The sequence below is a fragment of the Leuciscus leuciscus genome (assembly GCF_965113295.1).
Source record: "Leuciscus leuciscus genome assembly, chromosome: 19".
Lineage (NCBI taxonomy): Eukaryota > Metazoa > Chordata > Actinopteri > Cypriniformes > Leuciscidae > Leuciscus > Leuciscus leuciscus.
The window spans coordinates 26,942,680-26,969,041 of NC_138743.1; the positions used below are offsets into that span (position 1 = coordinate 26,942,680).

Sequence of the window (26,362 nt, forward strand, 5' to 3'; positions counted from 1 at the left end):
TTGTTAATCTACAAAACATCTAATATGTTGAACCTGAACACTGGATAGAATATTGCCTAACCTCTGGGAGAGTTTGTCTGAGTTTCTGAATAGTTTCCTCTTTGCAGTCTGGAGATGGAGATAAAGAGTGCAAATCAAACTGGGAAATCTTCTTAGTTATGCCCTGAGTAAAGGATAAAACAAACATAAAAATTAAGAAAGACAAACAAAGCAATTAAGAAACATCTAGTATAACAGTGCGAACTGCATGAAGCACTATAGCTAAGACAGAAAGATCAGTATACCTGTAGTTTTTTCCTGTAAATACGTAGAGGTGCAGATGACACAGCCACAGTCTCTCTAAGCATCAAGCCAGCTTCCTGCATTAGGCCCTGAGCAGCTTGAACACCCAGGACTGCACAGATGGGCTGAGGGGCCACTGTCTGAAAACATGCCATTAAAAATAGCATAAGCCCTTCATTGTTAAACAAGAATATATAGTTTAAAAATCAATAACCATAATCTTTTCAATGGTGTAGAATGTTAAAAGACAAAGAACAAATGCATACACGTGCTTTGATCAACAGTAAGGACAGGTGATTAAACCGAACAGAATGCTCCTGTGTTTTTGAAACACAATAGGCTAAAATACCAGCTTGTCAGTGTATTACTCAAAGAAAAATTGTTTGTAAAGATCCACCAACAAGTTGTGCAACTTACAGGATAAGAAAAGGCTGGGTCTTGGAGGTTTAAAGACAAAACTCTTTACTCAATTCAGTAGAACAAGTTTTAATTGAAAAACTGCCAGGATCTAAAATACCTTTTTTTGCCACACCTTCTTGCAAATGAATTTGCCGACAGAACAACCACTGGCTCTGCAACCCCTATACCTAAACTCATTACTTCAGACTTATGTGCTTGCATTCTGCAAGTGAATGTCACCTTGTGGTGCCATCACAAAGAGGCACTTTCACGGTCCATTACCTTGACACTTCCCTGCTGGTGGAATAACCTGCCTATTCCACCTGAGCAGCTGAGCAGAATCTTAAGCCATTTTCAAAAAAAAGCTAAAGACGCATCCTCTCCATCAACATTTGACCCATTAATACTAACACTTTCTATTCTATTTCTATATAACAATTTGGTACGTATACTGTGCTAGACTATCTGGAACTTGTCAGAGCACTGCTTCTATTGTTCTCTTCAAGTCACTTTGAACAAAAGCGTTTGCTAAATGATTAAATGTAAATGTAATTCACCAGCCATAAATATTTCTTAGCAGCTATGAAATTTTACTTTGTATTATTTTTGTCCTTGACATTAAGATTATTTAGCTTTTTTCCTTAGACAATTGTGAGAAACAATGCAGCCCATTGTATCATCGTGTTTTGCAGCTGCTAATACAAAAATGTTTTGTTCTCATACTCAAATTATATTCTGAAATTGATGTTGTAAAGTAAGAAATCTTGTGAATAGTCATGTGACACTATATGTGTTAATTTTTTTAACAGGCATCCTAGATAAACGCATGGTGAACTTTCCACTGAAATGTTGGTGTCGAAGTTCATGTTGTGAAAAATAATGTATTACGTTGCAGTTTCTTATAAAGGTTACCAGAAACTGCTTTATTTCTTTGTCAAAGACAACTTTTACTCACATTTTGGTGCTTGGCAAGTGCTATTTTAGACCCTGCTGAAAACTAGATGGGTCTGTCTTTACAAACTCACAAACTTGGTCCTTTTTATGAAGTCAGCCCACTGCATATTGAGTCTGCGGAGCTCTTCAGTCAGAGAGTGGCTGGTGGAGGCGTCACTCATCTCAATGAGAAAGGTTCCCGCCTCGTTCAGCTGTGCTTGATGTGAACTCCACTCATTCAGGCTGGCGGAAAAATGCTTCTGTTGCATTATGAAAGAGATCACAAGATGAATGACAAATGAACCTCTGGAAAAAGCAACCATGAACAAAAATCATGCCCAAACCTAAGCTATCACCCTCATGACTTGAACCAAACAAACATCATAACAAAGATAAATGCCATTTGCTTTAATATTTTGGTGTCTAATGAAAGGACATCAATACATTTTAAACGCAGCTTAGGTGTCCAAATATTTTTGTGGCCACTGTCTTTTGATATTTTTTAATGACAAATGCTGTACCTCTTTCCCCTGAGCCTGTGATTGGCCCTCCTGCCCCAACCAGACCTGTAATAGATACAGGTAGTCTTTGTAGGACTCCCACGCAGCCATCACACGCTCCATGGTGGATCTGACAACTTCAGCAGCTTCTGCACTGACACCTGTCTCACTTTCAGCCTCTTTTACTTGCCTGTTTACCACAGGTGTATCGTCTGCTGAAAAAGAAAGAGAAGAGAGGGCAAATCAGACATAAGTTACAGGAAGCAGCCAACGGCTTTCATTAAACCAAAGTATGACAGAACTCCCATCAACACAATCTTACCCAAAGCTGCTTTGCTTGTATAACTGACTGCTGTGTCCTTCAACTTGTGAAGTGCTTCCTTCAACATCCACACCAGGCCTCGCTTGTCTACAGTGTCCTAATTGGACATATACACATTGCTTACAAGTCAAGGAATTAAAGAACATAGAGTGCTGTAGGAATGAGTCCTAAAATCCAGAAACAATTGATCATTTTAGCACTTACGGTTCATTCAACCTGTCAGTGGGTTTTTTAATTGGATTTTGGTTAAAGGACAAGTTCGGTATTTTACACTTAAAGCCCTGTTTACAGATCGTTTCTGATGAAATAGAACGGTTAAGATTAAAATTTGGACACATGCTGCTGTCCCGAGAATTTTAGGTTTCTTTCGCTTTCCCCTCCACCTCCAGAATGGCTGCATATGTGCACTGGAACAATCCTTCCTAAAATGCATTAAACTTTCGTTTACAAAGACGTGAAACTCACCGAGTGGTCAGGGGTGTTCACTGATATGCTCACACAAAAATCGCTGCAAAAGATGCTTTCCAACAGGTGTTTTACCATTCGTTGTAAAACTGTGGACCTATTTTTCCAAACGCCTCACACCCGTACATTCTTCCATTGAGAGCTTGAATAATAGACACTCCAGCCCAGTTTCCGGCGGCAGAGTAATACCGTACCTCACAGCACATCCAATACAAGTCAATGGAGTTGGACAAAAACTATGATAAAACCTGTTGGAAAACATCTTTTGCAGCGATTTTTGTGTGAGCATATCAGTGAACACCCCTGACCACTCGGTGAGTTTCAAGTCCTTGTAAACGAAAGTTTAATGCGTTTTAGGAAGGATTGTTCCAGTGCACATATGCAGCCATTCTGGAGGTGGGGGGAGGGAAGCGAAAGAAACCTAAAATTATTGGGACAGCAGCATGTGTCCAAAATTTAATCTTAACCGTTCTATTTCATCAGAAATGATCTGTAAACAGGGTTTTAAGTGTAAAATACCGAACTTGTCCTTTAAATGCTTGAAATAAAGCCTGTGGTGAACACAAGCTCAAGATATTTCATCAACAACAACGAAATACATCAGTAATAGTCCGCTTTAGATTTTTTAAAAGCTTTTACATGCTTTGAAAAAGGCAGTTGCTAATAAGTGGCTAAACGGGACTATACTGTAGCAGTTGTCGGGGACATTAAACATCATCAGGCGAACAGGAAAACTACTCTACTCACGAAGATTAAAAGAGATGTAGGAAGTTTATTGGTGGTGATGTTTTAGTTGGGCAACTGTGGTGTAGTTATAGTCTAACTTTACTACTGCTTTTTACTTTTGAACATTGTATTTAGGCTTCAAAATTCATTAAAAAAACCTACTGAAGGAAACCCATAAATGGCCACATACATGCCAATCCTGTAGCAGAGAGTGCACTGACTCCTGGGAGCCGTAAGGTCCTCTCCACAAGCTCAGCTTAGACTTCAACTGTCCCAGTAGGTCAAGAACATGGTGCATCTGCTCTCTGTATTGTAGCTTGATGCCGTGGTATTTGGCTGTCACTCTGGCACTGGTGAAACTAACAGAGAGAATAAGGAACATTAGGAAGGAACCTGGATTTCTGAAGAGGACAACAATGAGAAAAATGAAGGATGGCCCTGCTGAAAAGACCTTTTTAGACAAGCAAACTGTGCTGGTTTGGTGCTAGTCTAGGGAATCTTGAAGCTATTTAAGAAGCCTGATAGGGACACCAGCATCCCATGTACAAAACACAACATGTGCTGGTCTTTTCAGCAGGGAGGACTAAATAGAATTTGTTTTCCAACCGTCTCTTGATTTCCTCTAGCTTCTCAATTGGAACTTGAGGACAGTCATTATCATCTGTGTTACGGTAGTGATGAAGGGTGTTCAAATGCTGACTCAAGTCCTCAACCAAGACCTAAAGAAACAGAAAGCATTAAAAAAAAAAGAGACACATGTAATTGAGAAATACACATTGAAGCATGATAATACATGGCAGCACACTGACCTTCAGCTGTTCTTGCTTGTGTCTGGCATCTCTGGCAGCAAGAACATGATCTTCTGTTCTCCCACTCTCTTCAGAGAGCACAGTCTCCATATGCTGGAGCCACCGGCCCAATGTGTTCAGAGGGGCTGGCAAACCAACATCGAGCTCTGTTCTGTACTCTTGTAACTGGGAAGGAAGAAAAAAAGTTTACAAAATAATCTGGCTGTATTTTTACTAGTCCCAACACAAAAATAAGTGATGCATATAAAAAAATGTCGCACATATATATTACATTTTAAGAATATATTAGAATTATTTTTCAAATTAAATGTTACAGTATTTAATTTAGATTTAAATAATTTATTATTAACATTTATATTTATGCATTTAGCAGATGCCTTTTATCCAAAACATAAATGGAGAAACAAGTAATTCATCACAGACCCAACAATATTCATAGTACAAAATGTCAAGTTTATTAGAAAGTTAGATTACTGTAGGTTGTCATGTTTATTTAATTTATTTAGGGTTTTAATTTATTTTGTTAGGTTACTTTATTTAGGTTGTTACTTATGTTTATTTTATTATTCATCTTTTGTTTATTACGTTTTAAAGCAAATAAAGTCACACTACTATATGGTTTTTTCCATGTCAGCTTTAAATTCATAAACTCTTTTGCAGGAAAAAATGGTATATGGCGATTTGTTGGTAATTTCGAACAATTCGAGCCAAGACTATCAGAACTGACACAGTTTCAATATGTATTTGGAGACATATTTAATCAGCAGAATTTACCTTCTCCTCCATTGTGTCCCAGGCCTTTCTCAGTGCCATTTGCTCCTCACTGGGTTTAGCGCAGCGTCTCATTGCACTAAGCATTGGAATAACTGGACGTCGCTGATCATAATAAGTTCCCACAAAGTTCTGAAATGCCTTGGATAAAAACAAAGTCACTCATTCAGGGCTATTCATAAGACTTCTGTTTTACATAAGGAAGTGATGATTTATGATTTATGATTTAACATTCAGCATACCTGATGCTTTTCTGCATATCCTTCCCCCCCTGCAGAGGCCCATGCCTCCAGTAATTCCTGATAGGCTCGCTGTAGCCAGCATTTCATCTCTCTGGCTTTTTGATTGGGTGAAGCCTTAGGGCAGGGCAAGGAAACAGAACCGAATCAGAGATTAATTGTCAAATCAGAAAACATGCTGAAACAAGTAAAGGCTGACTCTGGAATGATATTGAGGAATTCATAAGCGCTCCGTGACACCTATACCTGGTGCAGTGGGGAGGCCAATACAGCAGGAGTGAAGTATGTAGGGAGGTTGACAGGAGAGAGGCATGTGGGAAAGAGCAGAGTTTGGAGCTGCATCCAACCAGGAGGGGGTGACAGAGTAAGAGGAAGCAAAGTTGGAGGGCCATTATAAAGGCCAGGGGTTTAGAAAGAGAGAGAAAGTGAATATAAAGAAAGACAGACCAGCAAAAGCACAGATCTGGCTGGGAGATTCAGTTGGCCTCACCTCAAAACCATCATCAGCTAAGGGCAGATCATTGGAGTACTGCAGGAACTGAGCAATGTATGTCATGATGGACTTCTCATCGGGGTTACTGACATCAATGTCTGAGAAGAGATAGTGCATAAACTTTCAAAAACCATAAAGAAGCATTTAACTTTTTTTAACATGCATTTCCATTGTAGACTCCAGTTTGAAAATACAGACTTCACAGCAGACTATTACCCAACAGCCTATGCAAAGTGTGGAATTGGAGGAGGGCCGCAAGGACTGAGGGTGGCATTTGGGACTGAGACAAACTGGGATGCTGCTAGTGCTAATAGTTTTCACCTTCTGGCTCAAGCAGTCTAGGAATTCCAAGCTCCTTCTCAGCAAGGTGAAATGCTTTCTCCAGGTTTTCCAGGTGGCTGCTGGTCTGGGCTTGGGAGAGGTCCACCAGGTCAGGTCTAAGGGAGCAGAGGATGGCCAGGAACACTTCACCACTCTTCCAGCTGGACTTAAAGTCCCTCACACTGGCTGAGCAACCAACTCTGGAGAAAGAATATATTTAGAGAAACAATTGGAGTGGCCATCAAATAGACTAAACAATTTGACCAAACTTTCAAAGTGCTTGAAATCATTAGCTAGATGAAGCTCACTTCTGGCACTGGTCCCGAACCCACAGGAGCAAAGCCTTCTTAGCAGACAGACGGAAGCGGTTGTGGAGTGGTGATGCTCCTCGAGGAACAGGACTACTGCCTGGAGACCCAGGAACAGAATCTAGACTGGACAGAGAGTCCAGGGAGGATGAACGGGATCCATACGAGAGAGTGCTGGCTAGCTCCTCTATCTGTATTAATGAGAAGTGAGCATGTTTAACACACACATATTGTCAAAAAGCAAGCAAGATGATTTATTTTCAGGAAAATATTCACAGGAAAGCAACAAAGAAGGATCATCATTTCTGCAGTAGATTTTGGATCACTTTTCCATAAACATATGCATATAATATACATCATAATTTATTTGTACAGTACCGTTCAAAGGTTTGGGGTCAATCACATTTTATTTTATTGAACAAAATGTATACATTTATTCAGCAAGGACATATTAATTGATCAAAACAGTAAAGACATTTATAAATTTACAAAAGATTTTGATTTCAAATAAATGCTGTTCTTTTGAACTTTCTATTCATCAAAGAATCTAGAAAAAGTTATCACATTTTCCACAAACATATAAAGCAGCATAACCATTTTCAACATTGATAAACGTTTCTTGAGCACCAAATCAACATATTAGAATGATTTCTGAAGGATCATGTGACACTGAAGACTGGAGTAATGATGCTGAAAATTCAGCTTTCCGATCACTGGAATAAATTACATTTAAGTGAATGTGAAAGTGAAAGTGAAGTATGGTGTCCCATACTCAGAATTTGTGCTCTGCATTTCACCCATCCAAGTGCAAACACACAACAGTGAGTACTGAACACACACACCCACACACACACCCCGTGAACCCAGACCTGGAGCAGTGGGCAACCATTTTTTGCTGCGGCACCCAGGGAGCGACTGTCCCTGTACATGTCAACTGTACATGTCTCTAACCATTAGGCCACAACTTTTAAAATATTTTAAAAATATATTAAAAAAATTAAAAAATTAATGTAATAATATTTCTGTAATAATATTACTGTTTTACTGTATTTTTGATCAAATAAATGCATAAGTGAACATAAAAAGGCATTTAAGAAATCTTACAAACCCCAAACTTTTAAACTGCAGTGTATATTAAATATAAATTACATAAATTTTATTTTTTTTCATACTGTGCACAATCTTAAACTAAAAGCACTATATGACTAAATAAAACCACTAAACTCATTCAAACCAGGTTCCCTGACATAATAGAATCTTCTGAAGGATACATAATACATTATTTTTATGTTCTTTTCTCATCTTGAGGAATCTCAAAAAATACAGCCCCTTTCTGAACTCAAATAAAGGTCTTAAAGTAAACGATGAAAAAAACAGCTCAAGGCAAAGAAAGATGCATGTATATATGCATGTTTTCCTAAAGACACATCGTCTCTTCATTGATATACGCACATGACAGTGCAGGATGATGGTCCATATCAGACCCAGAATGATGGAAGGTTTCCCCTCGATGATGTCTGGGATGTTTATGTTCACCAGCTTGATCTGAGAGAACATAAACGACTGTTTATGCCATTTGTATATAAATCTTAATGTCCAAACAGATGGAAAAATCATCATCAGTCATGTGAGAATCACAAAAACCCTCTTACAGATTTATTCTTCAAGAAGTTCAAAGCGGTCTCGACATTGCCTCTCTGCTGAAACACACCATGTCCCCGCTCGCGCTTCTACAGAGAAACAAACAAACTCCATTGTATGCTAATCGTGACTGCATGCAAAACATTTCTATGATTCGCTGTAAATAAATAACTTCTTAGCTGAATCTCAGTGTTATGACAGTGATATTTAGCACTCACCATGCGTTGACCGCTCATCACCTCCAGTAGGTCAAGAAGTCGAGTCCCATCTCGAAGATCCGAGAACAGATCCTGGACAGCGGTTGGGGGGCTCCTCTGAAACACACATCAGCATTTTATCTGAAAGTGTTGAGTGTTCACATGGCAATACATCGAGCATTTCTGATGTCAAACTATGATGGCAAAAGTAGAAAAATAATAAAATAAAGATCAAGGATAAAAAAAAAAAGGAAAAAAAAAGGAGAAAACATTTATATTTTTTTATTAAATAACATTGATTTATTGATTCATTTATTGTAAATGGTTAGTATTTAAAAGTTGAAGTGTATAATATTTTCCATGTTAAAATATTATAATCCATAATAACTAATTCAGTATGACCGTTCTTTCTATATGGCAGTTTTGTTATCAATGCAAGTGTAAACTGACTGATGACAGTAGTGATGAACCAAGTACCTTTGGAATATCTACTACTATCTTCTGTTGCAGAAGACTGTTAAAGTTAAACAGTTTTTAGTTTAACTTTAACTTCTGTTTTTAGTTAAACTAAAAAAGTAGCAGTTTGGGAATGAGTAATGTGTTAATCTGATATAAAATGATGCAACAGTCTGTAGCTGGAGATCTCCACAGGTTATCACTTGCAGGAAGTTTAGGGCACCTGCATGTGTTTAAAAAGCGGCCAAGTGGCAATGGATGGGCTACATGGCTCATGTTACAGCCTGTTGAAGTGCACCGCTGCTGGGCGGAGAGCTATAAATAAATAAAGCTCCTTGCCATATGCAAAGCTCGAAGGCAGACGGTGCAGAAAAGACCTTCCGTACTGACCAGTGAGTCAGCGATTCAGCCACGGCCTCAGTTTAACCCGATAACATACAGTCGACTCCACAGTCAGAGTCATTAACGTACGTTATGAGTTGTTCTTGGGTTTACCTTGGAAAGCTGTGCATTGATCCAGTTTGTGAACGTCCTCTTCTGAATCTGCTCCTGTTCCACTGTTAAAAAAATATAATATCAGAAATGATTTATTCCTGGACCAAACTCACAAGTCGAAAAACAGTGTGTGTGTGTAGGAATCAGCATGAGTACATCGGCATAACTAGAATACATCCATGCAAAAATATGTACACATCTTGCCAGAGAACAGCTTTGGGGCTTTCTGGTTTATAGCACATCAAAAACACAGCATGTCTTAATACATAACTATTTATAAGCAGAGAACATTGCATGACCACTGGAAACCTGGCTCGACTTACTGATCTCTGAGCCACCAACAGCCTCCACCTCAAACAAGGGTTAGAGAGACACCATATTCCTTCGTTTCTGTATGAAATTTTCCTTCATTAAGTATTTCCCTGAAGACGCTCAGTCGGCTCAACCACCCACCCATCACAGTTGTATTTAATTTAAACTTCTTCCCATGCTATTAAAGGTAGACTGGCCCATCCCCTCAATATGATATAGATATAGATCATACATGGGTAATTGTAAATGCTATTTGTGCAGAAGCAGTATGTCTTAAATGCTCACAGCAGCGTATCGGTGTATGCATTGGCAGTAGCAAGTTCCTGTACTTGATCTGCAGCAGCAGCAATAATCTACAACAACAACTACAAATAATCAACGGCAGCAGCAGTGTAGCAGATCTATTCCGCCAAGACCAAATACATTAACATTGTCATATCCATAACCTTTAAAAATATTCAGAGTGTTGTCATGACATATGTAGATATAAGTGTATGTATAATATTTTTTTATAAGTGCTTAGTTTTAGTGTTACTGAATGTGCTCTTGAATGTACTACTAGCTTTATAAATTAAAGAGGGTCATATAAAAAAAAATACATGCACTGAATCTCAGAATTCATAAAATCTGTTAGTTAGAACTAACCCAACCTGGTAACTTGTTGAAAGTAATGTGAGCTAATCTTTATTCAAACGACATAAGTGTCATCATTGCACTAAAGAGAGAAACATGTGATGTCACTCAAACATGATTTCAGACAAACTGTCGTCATAGCAAACATTCGGCTGCCTGGAAACCATGCACCAGTGAGACTGTCTGAACTGAGTCGAGCAAACACTGCAATGGTTTTTATTGACAGAAATACTGACACACATAGTGGAAAAGGAAATGAAAGTAGAGACAACAACATCAGGTTCAAAGGTCTTCAAGGGGATTTTGCTTCATAAAACAGCTACAGTTGAACTGAGGAAAGGTGGTAAATGAATAAAAAAGAAGAAAATATACATATTATTGTTCTCACAATTGATGCCTGAGGTGTTAAATATGAAAAGCTGCGAGTTTTCAGTGGGACTAACTGTTTGGCCAACCAATGGAAGACACGGAGAGTGTTCGGGAAAACAATCATTATTTTTGCAACGGGTTTCAAGGAGCAGAAATTACATACTTTAACTGTAAAATTAGTGTGTGCTCGCTAAAATGTTTACTCAAGATGGTAATCAACAGGTTCCAGAAAAAGGAAAACGAGTTACTTAAGGCCAGTTCATACCGCACCGACAGACACGTTCGTCGGGATTTGTCGGATCAGTATGTTACCCCTGTTGGCGTTTGCTGGCATTTGTCAGGGTTTGTTTTCACCCGACTGAACATGTTCAATCGCCATTTGTCGGGTCTTGGAATGTCTGAGCAGTGTGATGCAAACTCTGATGTACTCTAATGTAAACATCCTTTACAGACAGGAAAATACTCCAAATCTCATGAAAATCAAATCATATACTATCATAATCATGTGTTTATTAGCCGTTTCATGCGTAGAAACATTTCTCTGGGAAGTGAAAACACAGACAGACAGTGCAGGAAGCCACTAATGGTCATCAGATCACATAAATCAGCGGATAATGAATATAAATTATGATTCTGTCTAATAAATATTAAGCTTGTGTAAATATCAAAATCAATATTTCATCAAGTATGCACATTGCACACTTTTGGACTTAAAGCTCTAATGGGCTGTTCAGTGCAGCTATGTGAACACAAATAAACCGCAGCACACGTGACTGAATATGAATGCGTGTTGTTATTCTATTCAAAATATCAAAAGTTACAGATTGATTATTTTGCACTCCTGACATAAATTAAGAAATGATTGTCACTGCAACCGAATTTTATCATAAACCATGGACAAATATTGAAGCTGGAGTATTTAATCTTTCTAATGAAACTGTTTGTCCAGATCAACTGCAGTTTCGCTGTATAAATTAAAGTAAGCACCCTGTCTTTCCCATCACAGCAAACACAGCTTCACCCACAACCTCTTTCATTTAGTTTGCCGTCTTTTCAGGCAAAAAATATATAACTCAATATTTGTCTCTGTCTGTTGGGGCAGTGTGAACATGACAGCTATTTTTCATGAAATTCTAAATCCAACGGCCAACTTGATTCTCTGTGTTTGTTAGCGTTTGTCTGTGCGGTGTGAAAATGATAAACTTCTAGCACACCCTTTCAGAACATGTTTTTGTATGAAAACTTAGTGAGTCAACAGTTTACAATGTCTCTTGCAGCCTGGAATCCGCCCTAAACCTCAGAAAGAGGAGACAGACTATAGAACAAATAACAAAGCAAACAGTCTATCTCAGGTGGTGATAAGCGCATTTATGATGGGATAGATATTTTAATCAAAAGACATCGGAGAATCATTTCAGTAAATGACTCCTCATTCATTTCAAATTATTTCCTTTTGATTAATGTCAATGCTTATTCTCTTGATTTAATATATATATATATATATATATATATATATATATATATATGAAAATCAGCCCCACATCATATCCAAGTTTGGTGTATATATTCAGTAAGCCGTACAGCCACAGTAGCCCAATTATTTCACTCTCTCTCTGTCTGTGTAACAGTGTGTGTGGGTGGTTGTGAGTCACCCCTTCATTTTTGTGCGTGTTTGTTCAACATGTTGATATATACATTTGTACACATTAAAAACAATTGCTGTTTTTGGGTCTTTCCCATTAATTTCCTACGGTCGGTCAATTTGGACCGCAAACAGCCAAGGTGTGACTTTTTGTCCATTTGTTCAGATAGCACATCTAACCAGACAGATTAAGAAAACCATTTTTATAGAAAAAACACACAAAACAAAACAAACACCATAAGTGTATAAGAGTTAAGACTAACCTTGTAAGAGCAAGTGTACATCATCAATGTCCAGCAGAATACCCCTCTCATCCTCAGCAGGAGCACAGGTTTCTCCTCCTGATGCCATGACTGTTGTCTTGACACTCTCACACACTCATTCCCACTGAAATGGTGGGGGGAAAAAACAAAATGATGATGTGCATTCATATACAGTATTCTGCTATTATTATCACACACCACAATGGAATTAAAGGCACAGAAAGTAAGTTTCGCCGCTAGAGGTCGCTTATTCAAAACATAGCGATAGCTTGATGACGATGTGAATGAGCGTGGAATCATGGGAGTTGTTCTCTTCAACTCCACAGATGATGGAAAGCAACCAGACGGAACCTCAGGAAGAAATCATGTTCATGGATGAGCTAATGTATTAAAGTTTTATTAACGTAACTGTCGTATAAAGAAGGGCAGGGCCGAGAGCCGTGGGAGAGGATCGAGGCCGGTGGAGCGAATTTTAATGAGACACCCCTGCGCAAGACACTGGTCTCGAGTCCCATGGAGGAACTCCGAAAGCATATCCACCTTATTCCTATGCCTCATGACGCTTTGCGTGAATTATGGGTGTAACTTCCGTTAACCCCCTGAGGTCTACGGTATCGCCGGCGATACCAGCTCGCTTTTTTTTTATCAATGTAAAAGAAACTCATAAATACTCTGTTGACTTTGATTTTCCATAGGAGTTTCATACATCAATCGATTCTGTTAAATGTGTATTATTTTTGTGTATACTCACAATAAAAACAAAGTGTTGTGCTTTTTGCCAAATAAAGAAAAATAAACACGAAGCGAGTTCTGCCTTCTCTCTGCCAGTGAAGTCCATTCTGAAACGCGTCCGAAAATGAACAATAACTGAGCGAATACTCAGTCAAACAGGCATACAGACACACGGGCATGAAGCTTGAATTCTCTTCTTTTAAATGAAGTAATTTATATAAAAAACAAATATTCTCATCTTGTGAAATCTGTATTAAAAGAGAGCGATTCCAGTCGAGCTCATCTCATCTCATTACGTTATAATCGGCCACGCCCACGGAGAGCGCGCGCTATTCAAACGCAAATGACTGAGACGATCCCATACAAACTGTGAACGGCCACATATCAGCTCGAGAAAACACATCAAGTTTATTCAGATAAGTGTAGTTGTCTACACTGTCTCGCAGCGCTGTGAGGAATAATAATAATGGAAAACTTACCTCAGAAGTGCTGGTATTTCGAGGAGCAACAGATGGAATAATGTAGTAAGTTTTTTTTTTCATTCTCAAGTAAATCGCGTTTCTGTGTGAATGAATGAACGGCATGAGATGCGCTGTTTACCACAACTCGCAAAAAGACGGTTTAAATTTGAATTGCGTTTCTGTGTGTGAATAAATGATCTGCTTTTAGCAAACTATTTTGCTATACTGAGTAAAATCGATTGAAATATGTTGAAATAAAATGTATTTGTATAAGCAACGTATTAAACTGCAAATTAACATTTATATTCCTTATAATAAAAACGAAAGACCTATGTTACAGACATATGAAAGACAACATTTCGTTGATTAGTTTTGGATAGATTACACATTTTTACTGTAAAATATCTGCCACCTCAAATAAGCTTTTGTTTGCCAATTTTTGCTAATATGTTAAATATAGTATGTTTTGTCAATGTAGGCTATATTCGAAGTTTGAAATATGTATGATAAAATGTATACTTTAGTTTTTACAAAGAAAGATTACACTTCAATTGTTGTTGTAATTGTAACCTTTTTAATAAAAAAATATATATTTACAAGGTAGATGTAAACAAATTTTAAAAGGTAAATATAAGCATTTTCTTTAAATAATTTTTGTTGTGTTTTATTATTGACAAATTTGGGGGGAGGATACATATTCCAAAACTGAAAATACAGTATGAGAATTAACTGCACAATTAATAGACATGTTTTCCTTGGATATTATACAATTTGCAAGCAAAATTTGTGAAAAAAAAAAAAATTGACATGCTTCCAACTGTGAACCAATTTGGTAGAATATATATATATATATATATATATATATATATATACTGTATATATATTGGTCTTGCATTCTTTCTTGTGGCTATAGGTGAATGAATGGCTCATTAAGTATGCGGGCCCCATTGTCTCCTAAGGTGTGAACCACTACATATGCATGATGCTGTTGAATGGTTGACGCCCCTTGCGCATATTGCCTTTACAAACAAAAAGTGTTTTACAAGATTTAAATCAATGTATTGTGTTATGTGAATGATAAGGGCAGGATGATTTTCACATCATTTTGAAGAAAAAACTCTAGGCAAAGACATCAATTAGCCAAAAGTCTTATTGACACGTATTTAGTATGTGTTTTGTGGCCTTATTTCAGAAACTTTAGTTTTTAGTTTTTTCAATAACCATGCATAAACATTATTCTCTCAAAAATACAAACATGCATGTTGCTCACATATTATGGTAGCCCTGTTTGTGCTAAATAGAGTGTAATTATACCTTTGCCATTAATATGTTTATAAGCAACTGAAAAAAGCACAAATGTCAGGGCATGTCAGAACATCTCAAGGACCCCAAAAACCCCTCAGACCTCAGAGGGTTAAGCTGTAAACAATCAGTGAAAAGGCTCGCTCTATAAACGCAATGAGTCTCAATGAGATGACATTAATCAACTCACCCTTCAACCATAGAACATTAAAAGGAAATTTAAAAGTGTAAAAGCATCAACAAGGTACTTTCAACACCAAATACCAAATAACCCCAAAAGCGCAAGTCTTTCCACAGCAACAACGGACGGGTCAAATATCACTGTAGTAATATATACACTCACCTAAAGGATTATTAGGAACACCATACTAATACTGTGTTTGACCCCCTTTCGCCTTCAGATCTGCCTTAATTCTACGTGGCATTGATTCAACAAGGTGCTGAAAGCATTCTTTAGAAATGTTGGCCCATATTGATAGGATAGCATCTTGCAGTTGATGGAGATTTGTGGGATGCACATCCAGGGCACGAAGCTCCCGTTCCACCACATCCCAAAGATGCTCTATTGGGTTGAGATCTGGTGACTGTGGGGGCCATTTTAGTACAGTGAACTCATTGTCATGTTCAAGAAACCAATTTGAAATGATTCGAGCTTTGTGACATGGTGCATTATCCTGCTGGAAATAGCCATCAGAGGATGGGTACATGGTGGTCATAAAGGGATGGACATGGTCAGAAACAATGCTCAGGTAGGCCGTGGCATTTAAACGATGCCCAATTGGCACTAAGGGGCCTAAAGTGTGCCAAGAAAACATCCCCCACACCATTACACCACCATCACCAGCCTGCACAGTGGTAACAAGGCATGATGGATCCATGTTCTCATTCTGTTTACGCCAAATTCTGACTCTACCATCTGAATGTCTCAACAGAAATCGAGACTCATCAGACCAGGCAACATTTTTCCCGTCTTCAACTGTCTAATTTTGGTGAGCTTGTGCAAATCGTAGCCTCTCTTTCCTATTTGTAGTGGAGATGAGTGGTACCCGGTGGGGTCTTCTGCTGTTGTAGCCCATCCGCCTCAAGGTTGTGCGTGTTGTGGCTTCACAAATGCTTTGCTGCATACCTCGGTTGTAACGAGTGGTTATTTCAGTCAAAGTTGCTCTTCTATCAGCTTGAATCAGTCGGCCCGTTCTCCTCTGACCTCTAGCATCAACAAGGCATTTTCGCCCACAGGACTGCCGCATACTGGATGTTTTTCCCTTTTCACACCATTCTTTGTCAACCCTAGAAATTAGCAGATTGTGAAATACTCAGACCGGCCCGTTTAGCACCAACAACCATGCCACGCTCAAAATTGCTTAAATCACCTTTCTTTCCCATTCTGACATTCAGTTTGGAGTTCAGGAGATTGTCTTGACCAGGACCACACCCCTAAATGCATTGAAGCAACTGCCATGTGATTGGTTGATTAGATAATTGCATTAATGAGAAATTGAACAGGTGTTCCTAATAATCCTTTAGGTGAGTGTATATCTGTATTATGTAACTTATGTTGCCTTAATCAAAAATGTGCATTACGTGATACTATTTCAAAGTGATTTCCGTCATTTTGACAGATTATAAAATCGCATTTACCTGTGAAAACAAACCTGGAAAGAGACAAGAGGATTTGAGGAGAATAACGAGAGATTCTTCGTGCATTCCAGTGAATTATTATTGGAATATATCATAAATTAAATTCGGGAGAACAGACCACAAATGTGCAGTATATGTTGTCCTTTTTCATACTTTTACAGCAGATTGCAAAGGGAAAAAATAAAATAATCACGAGGAAAAGAAAGCAGCGAATGAAAAGAGCTCTTATAGATATTCTTCTTATAACATGTCACGTTAAATTACCAAGTATAACGTTATTCTCATGATGTCTGAAAATAAATCATGAAGGAAAATTGACAGCTCATCCAGTCAAACTGACGGATCAGCTTTATTTGTAGGACAACCTTATGATTTGAAATGATTTGTTACAGCCTCTTTGAATGAAAGTTCCCCAAACCGGAAGTGCCACCCATAATTCAAAACGCAATAAGGTCGTCAGGAATACGGTGGATAAGAAGGAATGATGGCAGTGAAGGGCGAGAGAGAACCAGACCTAGGACATCTTACGTTGCTGTTTTTAATATGCCGTAGTCAGTCGCTGTCGCTCCTTTATAGGGCTGTGACGGTATGGGATTTTTTCTTACCGCGGTAAAGAAGCAACAAATCTCGCGGTTTGGCGGTTAACCGACCGCTTTCCGCGCGGCTCGTGCCGCAACTGAGATGCGTGTCTCACGCAGGCAGTGTGCAAGCTCTAACCTGTTAACATGGGAGCCGAAATAAAAACGGACACGCCACGCAGCCAGTGTGTCGCCGACCTAAGGTAGGTGTGCTGCACTTAAGTCCAGCAAACGCTACAGGATGGTTAATTTTTCTAAGATGTGGTCTTAAGTTAGTGGTATTTCCTCGCGAGACGGATACTTTTGTGCGACAAATACGGCATATTGCCTTGTCCAAATTCACCGGCTTCCCCTTAATTGTCACCTGCCTCAAAGGCGACACAGTATTTGGACACTAGATTCGTGGCTATTTTTTGAATAATGTCATTCGGCTAGCGCCGTCAACTGTTATTGCCTATAACATAAGAGACATAAGAGAGATCGCTACTTGCAATTAAAATCTAACTCCAACTGTTTACGTTATGCTTGTCTTTTATGCCTGTGTTTGTTTGTATTTAATTGAACATTATCTGTAAACATCACAAGTACTGAAACCTAGCAGTTAATTAATAATAATCAGACACACACAAAAAATAAATCCCCCATGGACTGTCCCTACCTTGCGCAGGAAGCGGTTTTTTTCTCCAGAAGCCCCTTGAACATGGGACTCGCAGAATACAGTAAATTATAAGCAAATATGAATGTGTTTATAGTTCACATCACACACCATATGCACTCCTGTAACTTTCAGCAAAAAAAAAAAGAAAAAAAAGTGCGGTGATGACCTCACACCGCGGTAGGCATCTCATTAACGCGATATTGCGGTGATGCGGTTATCGTCACACCCCTACTCCTTTAATGTTTATTTTACGAATAAACGCTTTTCCTGCCTCCTCCCCTGAACTTAAATTTAGTTACAGTTACGTTTGATCACTTAAATTCACATTATTTATTTAACTCTAATGAAATAGCCGCAAGTTCTGAATTACTAATCGTAGAGGTAAAAAAAATGTAGTTGCAAAAACGTGATGAATTAAAATTGTGGGGTAACGCAGTGCTGCTTGGTCAAAAAACTGCACTATTTTGTTGTAAATCATTCAATCATTACGCTGCCATAGAAGCCTGTCCTTCGTGTGCAAACAATGCCTACAAAGTCATTGACCGATAAGGCAGCAAGGCAACTAGTCAGCTGCCTAAGTTTTCAGGTCAGGCAGGTCATTTTTTTCAGGGTTGGAGCTAAACTCTGCAGGACAGCAGCTCTCCAGGACCGACACTGCCTACCCCTTATAGGTGTTAGAGTTAGGGTTAGTAGAATAAGTTGACATGATCTGTTGGGAAGCATCAAAATAGTGTTAGCAGATATTAAGCAGACAGTCTACTAATACTCTAATGAGAGTTAGTTGACATGTAGTTGCAAAGTATAAAGTGTCAAATGACTTCAGCATTAGTCAGCAAAGACAGCAGTAGTTTCATATGACACAGAGGTTGACCCGTCAAATAATGTATTAAAAATGGCAAAACCAAACATCTGAGGCGGTGTCTCAAATATTACATGGCAGTGATACAACATAAAGAGCTTCGTCAACAGACTCTTAATTACACAAATAATTCTGATGGCACTGTGAATTAGGTTGAGGGAGAAGGGGCTTTTGAACAGATAAACAACATCAGCATAAAGTACCAACATGAAGAAGGAAATCAAAAAAGGAAGTGTCCTGGGGAGATTAGGCTAATCATATTTCAAACCCACATAATACTGCCTACCATTAAAGTCTAATAAATGAATACAGAAGAGTTTGTTACTAAGTGAATTAAGACGGAAGTATGACTCAAGGGAAGTACATAAACACAGACACACGGGCAGCCTGAGGGCTTATGACTTAATCTAATCATTATCATTTGCTGAAATGCTACATTGACAAGTGCATATGCAGGACGGGTTATATGCTTAAACATTCATACAAATGGTATTTTAAATGATTTTAATTGATTAGCTTTTAATTGTTATTTTAATTGTATCTTTCCATGCTGTTTTTATGACTGATAATAATAATCATAATCATCATCATCATTTAATAATAATACTTATTATTCTTTTTAAATTATTAATATTATTATTATTCAATATAATACAATACATTTGTATTATACTTATTCAATTACTCTTATTATTCACCATAATATAATATAATATAATATAATATAATATAATATAAGTTATTTCAAGTATTTCTGTAACACATTTTTGGCTGTTAGGAAAAAAAAAGTATGCAAACACCACTTGACATTACCTCTATTGTTTCCTGTTTTCCACTTTTATATTTATAGAGAACCACCAGGTAGACCGAATATATATATATATATATATATATAAAAGCATATATATACACTCACCTAAAGGATTATTAGGAACACCTGTTCAATTTCTCGTTAATGCAATTATCTAATCAACCAATCACATGGCAGTTGCTTTGTGACAGACAGGCCGGTCCGAGTATTTCACAATCTGCTCAGTTACTGGGATTTTCATGCACAACCATTTCTAGGGTTTACAAAGAATGGTGTGAAAAGGGAAAAACATCCAGTATGCGGCAGTCCTGTGGGCGAAAATGTCTTGTTGATGCTAGAGGTCAGAGGAGAATGGGCCGACTGATTCAAGCTGATAGAAGAGCAACTTTGACTGAAATAACCACTCGTTACAACCGAGGTATGCAGCAAAGCATTTGTGAAGTCACAACACGCACAACCTTGAGGCGGATGGGCTACAACAGCAGAAGACCCCTCCGGGTACCACTCATCTCCACTACAAATAGGAAAAAGAGGCTACAATTTACATGAGCTCACCAAAATTGGACAGTTGAAGACTGGAAAAATGTTGCCTGGTCTGATGAGTCTCGATTTCTGTTGAGACATTCAGATGGTAGAGTCAGAATTTGGCGTAAACAGAATGAGAACATGGATCCATCATGCCTTGTTACCACTGTGCAGGCTGGTGGTGGTGGTGTAATGGTGTGGGAGATGTTTTCTTGGCACACTTTAGGCCCCTTAGTGCCAATTGGGCATCGTTTAAATGCCACGGCCTACCTGAGCATTGTTTCTGACCATGTCCATCCCTTTATGACCACCATGTACCCATCCTCTGATGGCTATTTCCAGCAGGATAATGCACCATGTCACAAAGCTCGAATCATTTCAAATTGGTTTCTGGAACATGACAATGAGTTCACTGTACTAAAATGGCCCCCACAGTCACCAGATCTCAACCCAATAGAGCATCTTTGGGATGTGGTGGAACGGGAGCTTCGTGCCCTGGATGTGCATCCCACAAATCTCCATCAACTGCAAGATGCTATCCTATCAATATGGGCCAACATTTCTAAAGAATGCTTTCAGCACCTTGTTGAATCAATGCCACGTAGAATTAAGGCAGTTCTGAAGGCGAAAGGGGGTCAAACACAGTATTAGTATGGTGTTCCTTCCTAATAATCCTATGGCACCCCTGATAAATATGATAAAAAATGGCTGTAAAAAATAAATCTGCATTATTTATCCTTTTGATCTTTCATTCAAAAAATTCAAGTAAAAGAATTGAAAGTGGGGGGGTAAATCACATTATAAAATAAATGTTTTTCTCCAAAACACGCTGGCCATAATTGTTGGCACCCTGTTATTAAATACTTTTTGCAACCTCTTTTTGCCAAGATAACAGATCTGAGTTTTCTTCTATAATGCCTGATGAGTTTGGAGAACACCTGACAAGAGATCAGAGACCATTCCTCCATACAGAATCTCTCCAGACCCTTCAGATTCACAAGTTCATGTTGGTGCTTCTTCTCTTCAGTTCACTCCACTCATCAGGTCAGGGAACTGGGACGGTCATGGCAGAAGCTTCATTTTGTGCTCAGTTACCCATTTTTGTGTTGATTTTGATGTTTGTTTTGGACCGTTGTCCTGATGGAAGATCCAACCACGGCCCATTATAAGATTTCTAGCAGAGGCTGTCAGGTTTTGATTTTTTATCTGTTTGTATTTGCTAGAATCCATAATACCATGTATCTGAACAAGATGTCCAGGACCTCCAGCAAATAAATAGGCCCACAACGTATAAGATCCAGCAGTATATTTAACCGTAGGCATGGGGTACTCTTCATCCTTGTTTGCACAAAACACATCTGCTGGGTTTGCTGCCAAAAAGCCCTTTTTTTTCGTTTTATCTGACCATAAAATCCGGTCCCTTTTAAAGATCCAGTCGTGTCTGACAACTGAATATGCTGGAGTTTATTTTTGGAGGAGCGAGGAGGATTTTTCTTGAAACCCTCCCAAACAACATGTGGAGATGTAGGGGTTGTTTGATTCTTTTTTTTTAGGCTTTCTGACCCCAAGACTCAACTAATCTCTGCAATTCTCCATCTGTGATCCTTGGAGAGTCTTTGGCCACTCAAGACTTTCCTCCTCACCGTCCATTAAGACAATATAGATACACGTCCTCTTCCTGGCAGATTCATCACATCTATAGTTGTCAGCAGCCATATCACCCTGTAGCCCAAGACTGGTTGCCCACTGAAGCTAAGCAGGGCTGAGCCTGGTTAGTACCTGGATGGGAGACCTCCTGAGAAAACCAGGTTGCTGCTGGAAGAGGTGTTAGTGAGGCCAGCAGGGGGCGCTCACCCTGTGGTCTGTGTGGGTCCTAACGCCCGAGTGTAGTGACGGGGACACTATACTGTCAGAGAGCACCGTCCTTCGGATGAGATGTAAAACCGAGGTCCTGACTCTCTGTGGTCATTAAAAATCCCATGGCACTTCTCGTAAAGAGTAGGGGTGTAACCCCGGTGTCCTGGCCACATTCCACCCATTGGCCCTTACCAATCATGGCCTCCTAATAATCCCCTTACATTGAATTGGCTTTATCACTCTCTCTCCTCTCTCCACCTATAGCTGGTGTGTGGTGAGCGCACTGGCGCCGTTGTACTGTGGCTGCCGTCGCATCATCCAAGTGGATGCTGCACACTGGTGGTGGTTGAGGAGAGATTCCCTGATATGATTGTAAAGCGCTTTGGGTGTACAGTAGTACATATGAAAGCGCTATATAAATACTTCATTCATTCATTCATATAGTTGATTATAACTTCTTAATTATTGCCCTGATGGTCAAAATGGGGATTTCCAATTCTTTAGATATTTTCTTACAGCCACTTTCTATTTTGTGAAGCTCAACAATCTTTTGGTGCACATCAGAACTGTATTCTTTGGTTTTACCCATTGTGATGGATGATTAAGGGAATTTGGCCTTTGTGTTTCCTCATATTTAAACTCCTGTGAAACAAAAAGTCATAGCTGGACAATTTCATGTTCCTAGTCACCCTGGTGTGCTAAAAAAGGTAAATATTAATGGGAATATACTTCAGAGATATTTTTCTCATAAAAAAAATTCTAGGGGTGCCAACAATTATGGCCAGCGTGTTTTGAAGAAAAACATTTATTTCATAATGTGAATTACCCCCCAATTTCAATTCTTTTACTTCAATGAAAGGTTGGTGCAACACAACATCGGCGTCTCAAAAACGCAGGGTGGTCACACTTGGTTTGTACAGCAAAACAAACTTGAGGTTGGAAAACTGAGCCGTTTGAGTGGAAAACATGCCTCCAAAAAAAGAGGCAAAACAGGAAGACGAATATGTGACTATCAGCAGTGTAAATGAAATGCTGCAGCAACAAAAGGCAACGTATACCGCATTACTGGAACAACAACACGACAATTTCAAAGGCTTTGTTAAGCTAATAATGGATTCCACTAACTCTAGATTAGAGTCAATAACCAGGGAACTACAAGAAATAAAAACCAGCCTGCAATATACACAAAAAGAAGTGGATGATATTAAAACTGAGACAACAGATCTGAAGGAACGCAGTACCTCGATGCAAAATGATGTTTTTAAAGTCTGTGACAGCTTGCTGGCGGTCGCGGACAAAATGGAGTACCTGGAGAGCCAAACCAGGCGAAATAACCTGGTATTTGACGGGATACAGGAGTCACAAGGAGAGACCTGGTCAGAGACGGAGGAGAAGATAAAAAAAGTTGTGAAGGAAAAATTACAGCTGCAACGCGAGGTGGAGGTAGAGAGGGCTCACCGTACAGGGAAACCCGGAGGAGACCGACCAAGGCCAATTGTGGTAAAACTTCTAAGGCACAAGGACAGAACGGAAATATTACAAAGATCCAAAAATCTAAAAGGTTCCAGAATATACATTAACGAAGATTTCACAGAGGCAGTAAGAAGAAAAAGAAAAGAGCTCATGCCGGATTTAAGAGCGGCGAGAGAAAAGGGGGACATTGCCTATTTACGGCAGGATAAACTGATTATTCATCCCCGGTCCAGTACACCAAAACAACCAAGACCAGCTAATATCAACACATAAACAGGTAGGCCTATGATATGTTGAAATTTTAAAGCCCACTATGTCACAAAATAAAATTCACACACATAACGGAGATAGTCACCTAATGCAAAGATTGGTTGAATATGAGCACCTGGAACTGAACACCTTAGAGTACACGGAACACCATGAACAGGACATGGAAAATGACATTGATCCGGTGAACAATTTTTTTGCTAGCATCAACAATAACTGTCACTATTACACTGATGAACAATTTAATAGTTCAATCAAGACCGAGCAGCAGTTATCTATTATCCACTTTAATAGTAGAAGTTTGTATGCCAACTTTCACAGTATCAAATACTATCTAAAACAATTGAAACAGCACTTTAACATAATTGCAATAACTGAAACGTGGATAAACAGTGAAAAAGGATCAGATTTTGAAATTGAAGGATATGAAATGTCTTCTATTAACAGAGTAAATAAGAGTGGGGGTGGTGTGATACTGTATGTGGACAAGGATTTAAATTATAAGGTGGTGGAAAAAATGTCAATGGTGGTGGATAATTTGCTGGAATGTGTCACGATAGAAATATGTATGGAAAAAAAGAAAAATATTAGTGTAAGTTGTATATATAGGTCACCAGGTTCGAATATTGACACATTTAAGGACTGGATGGAGGAAACATTTATAAAAACTAGGCAAAAAGTTATGTTCATCTGTGGGGACTTCAATATTGATTTGTTAAACCCAAATAATCATAAAATGACAGAAGATTTTATTAACACCGTGTTTAGTTTAGGCCTATATCCCCAAATTACCAGACCCAGCCGAATTACTTCTCATTCCGCAACACTAATAGACAATATATTTACAAATATCATACAAAATAATATAGTGAGTGGATTACTGATTAATGATATCAGTGACCACTTACCAATTTTTACAGTGTATGACAATAATTATAGTTTAAATAGACAGGATAAAAAAATATTTTCCAAAAGGGTCAGAACAGAAGAAACAATGGAGGCATTAAAAGTTGATCTGCTAGCACAAGATTGGGAGTTTATGGATAATGAAAAAGATGTAGATAATGCATATGAAGAATTTCTAAGAATATTTAAATTATTATATGATAAAAATTGCCCAATTAAAATATTTAGTAAGAAACAAAAACATAATGATAAACCATGGATTTCCAAGGGATTACAAAATGCCTGTAAAAAGAAAAATACACTTTATAGAGAATTTATAAAACATAGAACTATAGAGACTGAACATAGATATAAGAAATATAAGAATAAGTTAACCAGTATTATGAGAACTTGTAAGAAAGAATACTACGCAAAACTAATAGATAATAATAAAAATAATATTAAGGGTATGTGGAACATTTTAAATAATATTATTAAAAATAATACTAGACAGGCTACTTATCCACATTACTTTATTGATAATGATAAAAATATCAATAATATGGAAGAAGTGGTGAATGAGTTCAATAAATTTTTTGTAAATGTGGGACCTAATTTAGCAGAGCAAATTCCAATTCCACAAATATTAGAAAGGAATTATAATAATTTAGTAGAAAGAAATCCCAGTTCAATATTTTTGACAGCAGTTGATGAAAAAGAAATAAAAGATATTGTTAAAGGATGCAAAAACAAACCATCCACTGATCATGATGGAATAGACATAAAAATTATACAAAAAGTAATAGAGGGGATTGCCAAACCATTAAAGAACATCTGTAATTTATCATTTTTAACCGGCAAATTTCCAACAAAAATGAAAATAGCAAAAGTCACCCCTCTATACAAAACTGGAAATATACACCATTTCACAAATTACAGGCCTGTCTCTCTATTATCACAATTTTCAAAAATTTTAGAAAAATTATTTAACAACAGATTAGAAAAATTCATAGATAAAAATAACCTACTCTCTGACAGTCAATATGGATTTAGAAAAAAAAACTCAACATCATTAGCACTAACAGAACTCACTGAAGAAATCACAAATGCCACAGACAAAAATAACTATGCAGTTGGAGTATTCATTGATCTAAAAAAAGCATTTGATACAATAAATCATGAAATATTAATCAGTAAATTGGAACGAATTGGGATTAGGGGGGTAGTTTTAAACTGGGTAAGTAGTTATCTGAGAGACAGACAACAATTTGTGAAGATAGGAGAGTATTCATCTGAATGTTTGAGCATGGTTTGTGGTGTTCCACAGGGGTCAGTGTTGGGACCAAAGTTATTTTTATTATACATTAATGATATTTGTAAAGTATCTGAAGTATTGAATTTTGTATTATTTGCAGATGATACAAACATATTTGGTTCAGGGGATAGCTTACAGCAACTCTTGGAACTAATCACTTCAGAATTTAAGAAAATAAAACAATGGTTGGACATTAATAGGTTATCACTAAATTTGAGTAAAACTACATTTATGGTATTTGGAAATTGTAAGGCAATTCATCAAGCACAGATACAGATAGAGGGTGTTAACTTAGAAAGAGTACATGAAAATAAATGTCTTGGAGTGATCATAGATGAAAAGATCTGCTGGAAGCCTCACATAAAATACATCAAAAACAAACTGTCCAGAAGCATTGCAGTTCTAGCAAGAGCTAAGCATATATT

At 38.0% G+C, this 26,362-nt stretch overlaps 1 protein-coding gene across 1 annotated transcript in view; it reads right to left on the minus strand.

The window, feature by feature from the left end:
* Window positions 1–26,362, minus strand: part of syne2a (spectrin repeat containing, nuclear envelope 2a) — a 109,504-nt gene that overhangs the window by 75,247 nt on the left and 7,895 nt on the right. Inside the window, exons 2-19 of the mRNA XM_082147598.1 lie at window positions 12,577–12,700; window positions 9,358–9,419; window positions 8,428–8,523; window positions 8,221–8,298; window positions 8,021–8,113; window positions 6,569–6,759; window positions 6,261–6,460; window positions 5,937–6,037; window positions 5,450–5,563; window positions 5,211–5,348; window positions 4,437–4,601; window positions 4,234–4,346; window positions 3,818–3,986; window positions 2,437–2,533; window positions 2,136–2,329; window positions 1,707–1,877; window positions 285–422; window positions 62–163 (exon numbers count right to left, since the gene is read on the minus strand). Coding sequence (XP_082003724.1) covers window positions 62–163; window positions 285–422; window positions 1,707–1,877; window positions 2,136–2,329; window positions 2,437–2,533; window positions 3,818–3,986; window positions 4,234–4,346; window positions 4,437–4,601; window positions 5,211–5,348; window positions 5,450–5,563; window positions 5,937–6,037; window positions 6,261–6,460; window positions 6,569–6,759; window positions 8,021–8,113; window positions 8,221–8,298; window positions 8,428–8,523; window positions 9,358–9,419; window positions 12,577–12,664 — 2,310 coding nt within the window. The 5' untranslated portion in view covers window positions 12,665–12,700. The remainder of the gene's footprint in view (window positions 1–61; window positions 164–284; window positions 423–1,706; window positions 1,878–2,135; window positions 2,330–2,436; window positions 2,534–3,817; window positions 3,987–4,233; window positions 4,347–4,436; window positions 4,602–5,210; window positions 5,349–5,449; window positions 5,564–5,936; window positions 6,038–6,260; window positions 6,461–6,568; window positions 6,760–8,020; window positions 8,114–8,220; window positions 8,299–8,427; window positions 8,524–9,357; window positions 9,420–12,576; window positions 12,701–26,362) is intronic.